This window comes from Diadema setosum, chromosome 15 (assembly GCF_964275005.1).
Source record: "Diadema setosum chromosome 15, eeDiaSeto1, whole genome shotgun sequence".
Taxonomy (NCBI): Eukaryota; Metazoa; Echinodermata; class Echinoidea; order Diadematoida; family Diadematidae; genus Diadema; species Diadema setosum.
The window spans coordinates 19006503-19019772 of record NC_092699.1 but is presented as its reverse complement, the minus strand read 5'-3'; the positions used below and the strand labels follow the sequence as shown (position 1 = coordinate 19019772).

Sequence of the window (13270 nt, the reverse complement as noted above, 5' to 3'; positions counted from 1 at the left end):
TAAAAAGGAAAACAGAAAATGGAATCTCTATTATATTGAAAGAACAACAGCAACAAAAAAGAACCCACCCTCGTTCCCACCTTCCCATCATACCCAACCCCTCAACCGCCCAAACCTTAACCCCCCCCCCCAAAAAAAAAATGGAACCGTCCCTCTCATCACCAATCCCCTCTCTGCCCTCTACACCACATCCACATCCTTACCCAATCCTTCCCACCTTCCTCCCATTCCTCATCCTCCCATTCCCATACACCTTAACCACACACAACCTTTTAACAGACACACACACTCTTACCCACACACACACATTCTCACCTACACACGCACACACATCCACTTAACACAAAACACACTTATTTCTTCTGCCCACATTCAGAACTTAAATGATTGTGCTAATAGGAGCTTTAACATAAAAAAAACTTAGTAAACATACACATACATACGTACCTACATACACACACATACATACATACATACATACATACATACATACATACATACATACATACATACATATGTGTCCATATACATGCACGTATATTTTATACTTATCTCTGAGCTCGAATGTATTTAGAGAAGATGTCAGTGATCAAATTAAACACACACAAAAGGGGGAGGGGTACGGGTGCATGGATAAAACTAATCCTTTACAAATAATTTAAACATTCCCATTTTAGCGAATGCCAACCCGATTTATTTCTTCTGATGACAATATCATTCTCTTCCTTTCGACATATAGTTAATGCCTTTTTTTTTTAAATTCTGCTAATGTCGGTGTTATTGACTGTGACCTTGCTTTATATAGCATATATTCAACTATGAAGATAAGAGTCTTGTACAATTTGATTCTGTGAGAACTTCCTTCTAAACCAATATGTATATCCCGCCAAACTAAATTACGTAACGTAATAAAGTGTGGGACCCACGTTTTATTACGATCGCTTTGTTTTACTTTGTCTTTGAATGTTTCAGTTATTCCAAACCCGATTTTCATCATGTAAACTTTGAATTCCTCCTAAAAATGGTATGCTCTGTGTTATTTCATAAGTGTTTTCTTGGTATCTCGCAGAAAGTTAAAAGCCCAATTCTCATCTCCACCAATACTGTACCATCCCTTTAACTTTTTCCCAGTTCCAAAATAAATGTAAGTTTCAGAGCTTTTTCCACAAAAGGAACAAAAATTATCAGCCACAAAACCAAATTTTTAGAAGCTGTTCCTTGGCATAAATCGCCCCGTGTAGTAATTTATATTTAAATTCTTTGAGATCTCCAGTTAAGGTTGAAATTCTAGGCCTTATAAAAATATCTCTCATACGTTTATCAGCGAAAACAAATTTTTGGTGTCCATCTCTGATTTCTAAACAGTAAGATTGTTTTTAAAGAGACACAAAATGTGAATAAATCTTCCTGGATTGTACCTTTTTTTAAATCTGTAATTTGTCCAAAAAACTTTAAGGGTATATTAAAGTCATTCATATCTACTTCGTACCAATTGCATGAAATTCCATCATATTTCCCACTTTTTAAAATGGACTCACAAAGGCTCCAAATGTAGGCAATATTTTCACTTCGTAAACCTAAACTTTGAAAATCACTTATTGGTCTTATAAATTCTTTATCCACATGAAGTTTAAACACTCACACACACACACACACACACACCCATCTACAAAGTACCTACAGGACTGCCATCAGTCACACATCAAACTCAGGAAGATCCTAGCAATTTTTAAGGAAAATACAGGCATTATTATCAATAGGCAAAATGACTTTCGAAATCAGAAACTATCTGATATGCCTTTGTCAAGATAAACATTGTACATTGTATCTCATTCTTCAGAGAGACTTGGCAGCTCAACACCTGGGATAATTCATTGTATTTTTATGTGATAATTCATTGTATCTTAATGTAATAAATCATCATATTTCATGTTATAATTCATCATGTTTTTGTGATAATTCATTGTATTTTTATATAATTCATTGTATCTTAATGTAATAAATCATCATATTTCATGTAATAATTCATTGTATTTTTGTGATAATTCATTGTATTTTTGTGTGATAATTCATGGTATTTTTGTGTGATAATTCATTGTATTTTTATGTAATATTTCATTGTATTTTTGTGTTATAATTCATTGTATTTTTGTGTGATAATTCATTGTATTTTTGTGCAATAATTCATTGTATTTTTATGTGATAATTCATGGTATCTTCATGTAATGATTCGTTGTATTTTTATGTGATAATTCATCATATTTTTGTGTGATTGGTGCTCTCTATAGCCTCTTTAGGAACTGGGGGTACTGTGTACATTGTGTCTACTGGCCTGTGTGTATTCTAGGTATGGTCCACATTTGGTAGCACATAACACACACATACACACATACACACACACCTTGTAGTATACGGTGCACTCCGGGTATAACAAAGTCCTCGGGACTGGCAGTTACCTTTCATTATAGATATCAAAATTTTGTTATAGCCAAACAGTAAGAAAAGTATGTAAAGATATATGAATTACAATTTTGGGACTTGAATGTTTTACTTCAATGTAACGAGAATTTCTCTCAATCATGTTAATAATAACAGGAGTACACTGTACACAGACCACACACCCACAACCAATTAAACAACCAGCATTTTGAACAGATTTAAAAAGGCAAAACTCTCTCAAACATATGTGACAATGACTGAACTTCAAACATTCAGTGAAGAAAATATAATCTAAAGGGTAGAAATGTTACATTTAATTCCATTCATTGAATCATAGAACAACAAAGGGATAGAAGAGAAATCCACACCGATACACATATTTATGTACATTCACAATATTGTAACAACTAAATGCTCTCAATACACACATTGAAGCTTACGTCTACTGAGAAAAAACACATTTTCAAAGTCATTTTCTTCACACTAAATGAGACAAAGTGAAGGAAATAGGAATGAGTCAACACACCTTTTGTCTGCTGTTAGAAATACAAGAACTACCAGCACTGAAAAAATTCATCTTTGAACGCTTCTAAGAACAAAGTCAATGGCTCTCAAGTCCACCACTGTCACAGTAGAGCATCTGTATAGAGTGTAATTTGATGTAATGCCTGAGATATCACATTGCTAAAGACTTTAATGATGAAATTTGAAAGGTCCAATGTTCTGTACTTGACTACCTATCACATGTAGTAAAACGAAGATAAGCAAAAAGGCTCTGATTAACCTCCTCAGGTAAATGAATTCACTTTGCCTTTACACTGTTCACAAATAGACCTCATGTCCTAAACAGGTTAATGCAATGTTAATGGCATACACCATTAATTTTTCAAACTTAAGATGGAAGGGGTGGGGGGAGGGGGAGCGAGCAACACAAAATGTTAAAGTACGACTAGGAATACAGAGCTAGGAAATGTACCATCAAATACAGCCCCAACAGAGAGTGGTTCATAAGTATTCATATTCATGTGCAATAGTGAGCCTTACATCTGCAACACGAACATTACGATGATGCTAATTAGGATTAAAAAAAAAAAAAGATGGTGTTCTGCATATATGCACATGATAGCTGTTTCTATTGTTCAGCCCAGAAGGCTGCGTTCTCTTGGCGTTAATGTCGCAGATCTAAAGCTCGCTATTGTTGGTTTGGGTTAGCTGTAAGCCTGTCTGAAGAAAATCTAGAATGCACGAAATGTAAACGTGGAAACTCAGGACAATTCTCGAAACAAGTTGTTGCATTTTTGGCACATTTGACTGTATAATTACATCAATGACAGAATAGCAACTTGCTTGTGGGCACAAAAATGCAGTCTGAAACTTAATATTCGTTTGATGTAAAATAATATTTTCTAGGTGTTGAATCACATATTGTTGCCGGGGTGACAAGACCTTGTACTGTAAAACGAGGAATGTTCGCATGCATTTCAATTTTGTGAATTTCGCAATCGCCAAGATTCGCGAAATTAAAATGCATGCAAAAAGTCTTGTCTACACTACATGCATTGAAAGCCAGTGGCATTTTGGGAAAATTTCATGCCACAAAAAAGGCCGTCGGTTCCAATTCGCAAAAAGTTCATGCCGCGAACATATCATGTTTTACAGTATTTCATCTCTTGGTGAAAATTACTAATCAATAAAGTGATGTCATGTCCAAATCCTAGCTATCCTATCCTAAAAATGAAGCCACCATGGCAGGACAAAAGAATGATCCCATTTGCTATAATGCTTTGGCTGCCATTTTTTTTCGTTCTCCTGAAACATTCAACATTTTTTAGATACAAAGTTTGTCGCCCCAATAGCAATCTGGAGGATCAATAGTCATGCAACATACACATTGCAGTCATATTGGGATTGTTGATAACCACAAACTGTTCAGAGGTTTTGAAGTAAGTTGACTGCTGCGAGTAAAAATCATTACATTATGAGTGTCTCCGTAACTGAACAGAATACCCCGGCACCATTTCATGAAACTTGTCGGACCTGACAAGTTGTCACTCTTTGACAATTACCATAGCAACAGTCAGTGACCACAGGTTCTTAGCCAATCAAAACCAAGGATTTTACTGAAATTGTCAGAGACAGACAGCTTTCATGATATTGTAACCAGATGCTCAGGAAGAAAAAATCAGTGGTTACTTGTGCTACCATGCTACATTTAAACCATATTCCTGAACATCTGAAGTGTAAACCATCCAGGATGTACCTAGAACATTATAGGGTTAACTCTTCAATGTTTACAACATCAACAACAACAAAAAGAACTCACTTTATCATACATGATCACTTACCTGTTGTCCTATAAACTAATAATACCAAATAATACATTTGGCCGTGAGGAGTCACATGATTTCAAATTAGCCTAGGATCCCAGAGTCAGGGACAAACTGAAGGTAAACACAAAGAAGACTGAAAAATCTGAGCAATACTGTGTGTGAACAAAACAGTAAAATTTGACTTTGCTGCATCGTCTTTTCATTCAAGGTTCTGATGGAATAACTGCAGGGCTGCCAACATTCACAAATAAAAACTAGGGAGGATCGAAAGAGCAAGCAAAGAGATAGTTGTGTAAAACACGCATCTTGACGGGCAAAGCTACTTCCTAAATCAGGGCAGTCATCATTATTCGTTGTGAGAGGAAGATATATTTAAGCTTGCAGGGAGCTGTCTGAAGAATTTCAGAGACATGGCAGCAGCTCTGTGATTGATGTACAGACTGATCGCATTACTTTTAGTGTCATCTATTATCAGAACTTGACAGTAACTTTTTTCTCTGGTGGCCCATTTGGGCCACTAAAACATCTGAATCTAAAATTTTTGTGGTCCCAAGAAAGCAATGTGGTGGCCCAAAATAAATGGAAATATGAAAATTCATTTTGAATTTCAGTTGCCCAATTGGGCCACCAAAAGATAACCTTTTTTTAAAATTTGGTGGCCTGACATCAACTTACAGTGGCCCCAGGCCACCACTAATGCTGAGCCCTGATTATGAGGTCAGGGGCCTACACACATAAGATAAGGATCAAGGTCCTGCTGGCAATGATGGAATTTTTCCTTGGCTAGGGAAAAGTGCTTTGGTATCAATTTCAGAAGAGCATGCCCTAAGATCCATCCAACTTCAAAAACACTGACACTGTTGTCAAGAGTATCACAGAAGGTTTTTGTATCTTAGATGTATAATTCTACTTTTGAAAGACACTGAGAAATCCTGAAATGTGCCACAGGAATGTAAAACCTTCCCTGCATAGAGTTTGAATTAAAAAGCAGCATGATGTCTCCAACTTTGCTCTGACAATACGAAGTGTATCGAATGACCTTGCCCATTACCTTATCCACATACATAAAGAATGATAGCAAACAAATTGATATACCCTGAGCACATAAACATCTCATACCAATTTGTTGCGCTATCATTCATAACATACTGCAAACTCTTGTTCTTCAAAGTGTGATATCATTACATCTTAATTATGTTCATCCTTTTTTCATCTTTTTCAAAATGTCCTCTTTTGACATCCATCTAAAATGTGAAAGCAAACAAATACCAATGTTTGATTTGTTACACATACTACGTCCAGCATACCAGCATACGTCTTTCGAACTGTATTTCTTCTTGCCATCAAGTTTCCATGTGTCCCTTTACTGCCTTGGTCCTTCATGTGTAAGAAAGTTAATGTCTGCAAAAGTCTGTTGGCATCTCAACAACTGTTTCCTAAGGCTGCGAGGCATGACCATACCTGGTTAACTTCCAAAAGTTTGGCTGCAAAAACATCACTCCCCCTAGTCATCGTCACTATCGCTTATGCAGTTGTTCCGTTGAAAACGGTCGGACGATGATGATGATGCGGCTGGTTCATCATCTCCCTCCTCATCCTCCTCCTCCTCCTCCTCTCTCTCTTCTTGTTCGTCTCCCCCATCATCCATCTCTTCATCTTTATCCTCCGCTCTCAGAGATTGGCCTGATGATGAGCTCCCTGCAGTCTCTGTCCTGCACACATTGAATTATCAATATGAAAGGGAAATTGTCATCTTCTGATAACAATATGATAGTACAACAGGAAGAAAAAGAACACAGGCAAGGCAAAACAAAATAAAATGCAGAAAACCTTTTTTGTAATCTACTTTTCTTTAATGCCTATTAAAATTGCTTGAAAAATAAAACTCACACAGATATATCATGGTTAAAGATTATGTGAAAAAGGTGTTTATTTAAATTTCTTTCTAAGGGAAATAAAAACAAGGATGGATGTTTGAGAAAGTCAGACAGTGCTTATTAGAAAAGGAACTTTCACTAGTGCTTCAGTCATTGAACGTTTTCTATTGTTACAACATACAGAATAACACTTTTGTGAATCTGTGATCCATACGCTTAGATGATTGTGCTGTGGTACCATATTGATGAACAAATTCTGATGGAAACTAAACATTTCTTGATATGGGAAACCTCTTACAATGATAATCGGAAAACCATGACAATCATCTTGCCGTATCAGGTAACTCACCATATCAGAGTACGAGAAATATACAGAGTTGGGACCTGTAAAATCACCTTGTTGTAAGAGGGTTTGTCAGATATCCAACCTCCTTCAACAAGGTTCCATTGCAATTCATGAGTAGGCCATCCATAAAATTCATTTTGATCCATGACTTCAGGCATTTATTTATTTTTTAAATATTTTGAACCATAATTTACTCAACTATACCATCATGCTCTATTCCATGCTCAAAGCTTAAATGATTATTTTGTACATCACATTCTTCACTGGGCAAATAGCAACATTGGTATCAATGTGCTTTGACTCTGATCCTATTACAGATGACCTGAGAATTATTTGATGTATTCCCTTGTCACACCACTATTCTACATATCCCAAATACATGAGGCATTTTATATTATAACAGATTTTAACCTCTAGGCACACCTTATCCCCCTTTCCATGGCTGGATTTTCTCAAAATGTCAGTTAGTCACTATGATATACTTGTTTTGCATACTTGGTTTAAAAAAACAACAACAACAAAACTTTCAAGTGGCTGAATACACACAGTGGAAAAAAAAAATGGGTGGACTACAGTGGACTCCCATTATAACAAAGTCCTCGGGACCGGCAGTTTTCCTTCGTTATATCGGAATTTTGTTCTAACCGAACAAATAAACAAAACAGCAAAGAGAGGATAATTTTGCGGCCTGAATTTTCATCTCGTTGTAACCGGAAATTTGTTATGACTATGTTCGTTATTACGGGAGTGCGCTGTACCTGAAACATAATTCTCGAAGCACTTCTTATGAAGAGGCATGCAATGAAACTTGCCTGTCTAGATCTTTACTGCTGCTGGGGCCATCTTCAGGGTCCTCATTCTCCTTGCCCGATGATGTCGAAGGCACTTTTGTGAAAAACATGGAGACAGATTTCTGCCAGTCTGGTGTTGGTTGAGGACATACCGTATTCCCACCTCCGTAACGGTCCTTCTTTCCTCCTGTAAGGTCGAAGTAGACATAGAGTGGCATCAGTATAAGAGAAAGAGATTTATCTTGCTAAAGCTTGAGGAAAATACAGGTGACTCCCATTATAACAAAGTTTTGGGGACCAGCAGTTTTTTGTTGTATCAACTTTTCATTATCATTTAATAACCCAACAAATAAAGTATATAAAGATATATAGATAAAAACTTTGGAACCTGAATTTTTACTGCATTGTACAATGCAACAAGAATTTTTGTATTATTAAACTGTGTTTGTTACAATGGGAGTGCAGTGTATGAAAACAATCAAACAAAGCAGGGTGCTTGCTATGAACCCACTTTTGTGATTGGCCCACGTGACTTTAACTCACTGTAGCCGTAATACAATGAAAGGGCACTTGCCTGTTCATGTGGGGCTCTTGCCCATACATCCAACTAGGCAAATTCAAAATAAAATCTTCTGTAGTGTCCTTGAAAGTGTATGTACAAGATGTATGTACACTAAGTCAACTCCACAATCATGCAATGCATGTACTGTATATTGGAATGCTACTAAAATGAAGGGTTATACAAAGCAAATTTTGCAAAAGATAAGCCCTTATAAACAATGGCAAGCTAGCTGCTGGGAACTGAAAAAAAAAACCCACCCCAACAACAACAGTTGGGAACATGAAAGGTAAGAACCCTGGACAAGTACAGTGGGTTGGCTCATAAAATGAAAGTGCTTCTCCGATGTAGAAGTTACGTAAAATAAATAATTTTGACAAACAATACCTTGGGCTTTCAATTTGCAGTGAAACAAGTTGTGAAGAACCTCACATGCTTAGTTTAGTCTGATATTAAACATTTTATCAGCACAGCTACTTCAAAGACAAGTTCAAGCTACTTAACTGTATTATTTGAAATTAATTGCTGCAAATATGATAAAATGATATTTCACTGCATACCAATAATAAACTTTTGAAATAAAAGCTTTCATTTCATTGAAAATTCATACAAACTAATTGAGATATGACTGCTCTTTCTTTAGGTTCTATGAATTGTTACAAAATTTACCAGAACTCTGAAATATTCATTGCCAAAAAATATTCATAAAACTGTCATTTCCTTGACTCTCTACTTTATGTGTACCAAGTCTGTAATGGTTCTATTCTAGCAATGCATAAAATGGGAGGTATGAGTTATGTGATGAATTTAAATATATTGATAAAAGAAAGTTAGTATAAAGATGAAACAAAATTATAGAACTGAAGACAAAGTGAGTGGTTCTTAAATAGTGTGATTAAATGCATAAATCACACTTGTCTCTGTCACAACAAACTGTGAGAGAAGCTTGTGCTCTGCTTGCACAGTGTTTGTCCTTGTGTGTATTTCAATAACAGATTTTCATCTTGCATTAATAGATCATCATAACTATAATCCTTAAAAAACTGACACAAACCTGATTTGGGAGACATCAATGAAGAGCCTCCAGTAGGTGCCAATGCCTTTCTTGGTGCCTTGGCTGCAACAGCTGGAACAGAAAAAAAAAATCAACACAAAATTGCTATGAAAATTTTTGAAATAAAACACACACACACACAAAAAGAGAATATCCCTTATAAGGACAGTGCCAAGCTCATGTTATTTGGAAGATCTTTAAGAAGTACACACATACACCTGCAAGGAGGTCACTATATCCTTGTCTGTGACTGGCCAATGTGCTGACATTCATGTTCAAGGATTAAGTAAGCCATTTGCTTATCTGTGTGATATTTCTGTGTTTTGAAAGCAAACTCTAAAGACATAGCATGGCTATAATATACACTGTATGCGAAGACATAATCAACTGCAGTCATGGATTTTATCAAAGTACATAAATTATGTGCATGATATTTGTCTACTTGTGCATTCCTTGTAAATTATCAAGCACACTGCAATTGTATTGACAATAGTAAAACATTGGCTGCACACACGCATGTACAAACTTAAGAATCACTACCCGGTACTATCAGTAAACATCTCCCTATTTCTTTCTTTCTTTCCTTCCTCCCTTCCTAACTTCCTTCCTTTCTTCCTTTATTTATTCTTTATTTTTTTCATTTTTATTTTTTTTTTTTAGAGCTGTGATATACAAATTCATGTTAATGAGTAGTGCCAGGAGTGTTTGGCTCATAGACTGTTAAAAGCATGCATCACAGGCATCATATGTACATCTTTCACCATTGCGACACCTAGTGTACACGGCATCTTCGCTATGTTTTTATTTTCGCAAATTTCACAAGCTGGGTGCTATTCGCGAATCTAAAAGCTCTGATCCCAACATGAATACATGTGTCATGCATTCATGCATACATGTATATTTCTCCATTCATTATTGTTCTCCATGATCGTCAATTTAACCACTCACAAAATTCTCAGGAAGTTCCAATTTGCGAAAAATTAGACTTGCTAAACTATGCAAGTCCAGCATATTTGTACAATATGGCATACCAGTCTACAGTATTACAATTGAACAATTTTTACTTTCACATCCAAAAATGCACACAAACATGTACTTGCAGATCATTTATATTGAAAAACTGACTGCATTAAAGCAAGGTTGTAATTTCAATTAACATCATAATCAACATATTAGGGGTAGACTGCATAGAACATCTAGTGGTGTGTAGGGTAAAACCCCCAGCATTCGGTCATTTAAGCTTCTCTGCAATATTTTTTTAAACTAAAATAATACATGCATACATCATATTTTACAGTAATGTATGTGAAATATATCAAATTTCTTTACTCTCAATTTTCATTTTGTTAGATATCTCACAGAATTTCACAAAATCCCCAAAATATATCACCTTGAAAATCCCCCAGAATACAGTCATCGCGATCAGAATTCGGTCACGATATGCGCGTTCAAGGCAGCTGAAAAATGCGCCGCGTACTACCTTGTTGGCACAAAATTGCATCGGCGACATTGCGGAGCCCGTTGGTGACCGAATACTGGGGATCAGCACTTGCATTCAACCCTTGTACATTGAGTCACTGCATCGGCACGGACGGAAATTTTGTTTAACACCAATTCTTTTGCGTTTTTGAGGATACCATCACACTCCGACCTTGCGATAAGCAAGAAATCCCGCAAGAGAACGGTGTATTTCTCGATTTTTAGCGCTTTTTCAGCAACCCATACTCTTAAAACTGGGCTTAATCCGCGCGCGCTTTGGGAAAGTCGCACCGATTCCTCACTTTTGACGGTGAAATTTGGGATTTTGAAAGGATTTTTGGAAGGGACTAAGGGACTTTCCTGTTATGAATGAGTGTGCAAGTATGTGAATTGATGTGATTTGCGTGTGTTGTGACAGCAGTAGAACTTACTGGCTGGTGATTAGTGATAAGTGTCCAAATTCCAGTAGGTGACCGAATACTGGTACTCTTACCCTACTTTTCCTTTAGGGTGAGGTTACCCGTATTTGGTCACCTACCAGAATTTGGTCACTTAGTATCACTAATCACAAGCCAGCAAATTTTATTGTCACAACACATGCAAATCACATAATTTCACATACTGATATTACTGACATCATGTGACATGGCATTATCGTTCACAACAGGAAAGTCACCTCCAAAAATTCATCAAAAATCCCAAATTTCGCCATCAGAAATGCAGAATCATCACAACTTTTCCAAAGCGCACACGAACTACATTGTAAGTCCAGTGTTAAGAATTAGGGACACTGAAAAAAAAAAAAGTTCGATTTTATATGGTATCCGCACAGGTAACGTTAGAGTAAAACCACCAATTTTTGGACACAATCATTTAATGACAAAAATGGTATCCCGGGGTACCAAACAAAAATCAGCCATTTTGTTGAATTTTTTTTTTTTTTTTTTTTAAAGGTTGTACCGTACCCTGGGTGCCAAAAGAGAAAATCATTTTGGTGCTGGAGCTAGCGCATGCTAGCCACTGCACGGCACTGCACGGCACTGCACTAAAACACACGCTAGTGGTATCGCAGCTTCCATGCACGCATATGCAGTGGCATGGGAATGACTATGTACACGCACACACACAGTGCATGCACTTTTCTCTGTCTGTCCTCGAGTGGACGTGAGGTTACCCGGGGTACTACGGTACCCCGGGGTAACGCGTGATGCATCATTTATAGATTTCATATATGATATCAGATGTGAGATTTGAGATGGATGAGAAGTGAAGAGGAGCCCTCATGAGCACAGCAGGGACTCACGGAGGAAGCCTCTTGAGTACCCTGAGCTGCAGCCGAGGTGCTCATGAGGGCGAGAGTGCCTTCTTTCTTGCGAAAAGGAGCCCCCCTTTAGGTTAGTTTGCCCTCATGAGCGGATTTCCCAGACTGGGGTAGGGTCATATGTTCCCAAGACTTCAAAAAGTAGGCCTATTCATTTAGGCTATTAAAGGTCAATTCACAGGTTCTACACAGGACACGCTGAGATGAGCTGACGTATTTTTACACAAGCATTGTGAGATTCTTTTAATAGTTTTATTTGTACTTGTAGGGATATTCCAAGCCAAGGTAAAAACGCTGATGTCCCCTGGGGGCATCAAGTACAATTATGCCTTATATTATTTGTTTTGATTTTTAGCTTTAGGCGTTGTAGTTTGTTTGTTCATTCATAACAGTGGTCATCAGTGACATTAAATCACCCCCATGGCCGAACCAACATATATCCGGGTCTAATGGGACTACAGCCAGGATAAGCAAGCAGACAGTGGCAAGAACATGATTTCATATTCTGCAATTCTTACCTTTCCTTGCCGAGTTATCTGCCTTTGTTCTGACCATGATGTATCTTGAAGATGCGGAACTGATTTAGAAGATGCGGTGCGGCACTCGTTCGATAGGTAAGCAGAAAGCAATGCCGTTTGAAGTCGATATTCGACAGTGAATGAAGTAACATACAAGTTACTGCGTAGTTTAGTTTCACCACATAGAGCTAAGGTGCACCATGTACCACTAGACTATGCACGGCCGACGGACGTACACACGTACACACAGGAAGACTTTGGCGCGCGGACCCTTAGATCTTGTGAATTTCCCGCGTTTCGGTCAAACACTGACGCGTTGGCATAGTCTCTTACCCAGTCGTCAAATTGAAATACAAGCTTGTAGTTACTAAAAATCGCATCTATGTTTGAGTACTAGTAAAAGGCGATAGCGAAAATTTTCATAATTACAATAAAATTCAATATTACATTGTTTAATGACATAATAAAGAATGTTAAACAACAACAACATGTAATGTGAATTGAGTGAATTATGGACCTACTGTAGAACACATCAGTAAAAGTTTGGAGAAAATCA

General features: G+C 37.1%; 1 protein-coding gene across 1 annotated transcript; it reads right to left on the bottom strand.

The window, feature by feature from the left end:
- Positions 1 to 2738: 2738 nt before the first annotated feature.
- Positions 2739 to 12865, bottom strand: LOC140238856 (PCNA-associated factor-like). Its single transcript, XM_072318750.1, has 4 exons — positions 12715 to 12865; positions 9397 to 9468; positions 7805 to 7970; positions 2739 to 6481 (listed from the first exon to the last, which is right to left on the bottom strand). Exons 1-4 carry the CDS (start codon positions 12749 to 12751, stop codon positions 6274 to 6276), a joined length of 483 nt encoding a protein of 160 aa, XP_072174851.1. The 5' UTR covers positions 12752 to 12865; the 3' UTR covers positions 2739 to 6273.
- Positions 12866 to 13270: the final 405 nt, after the last annotated feature.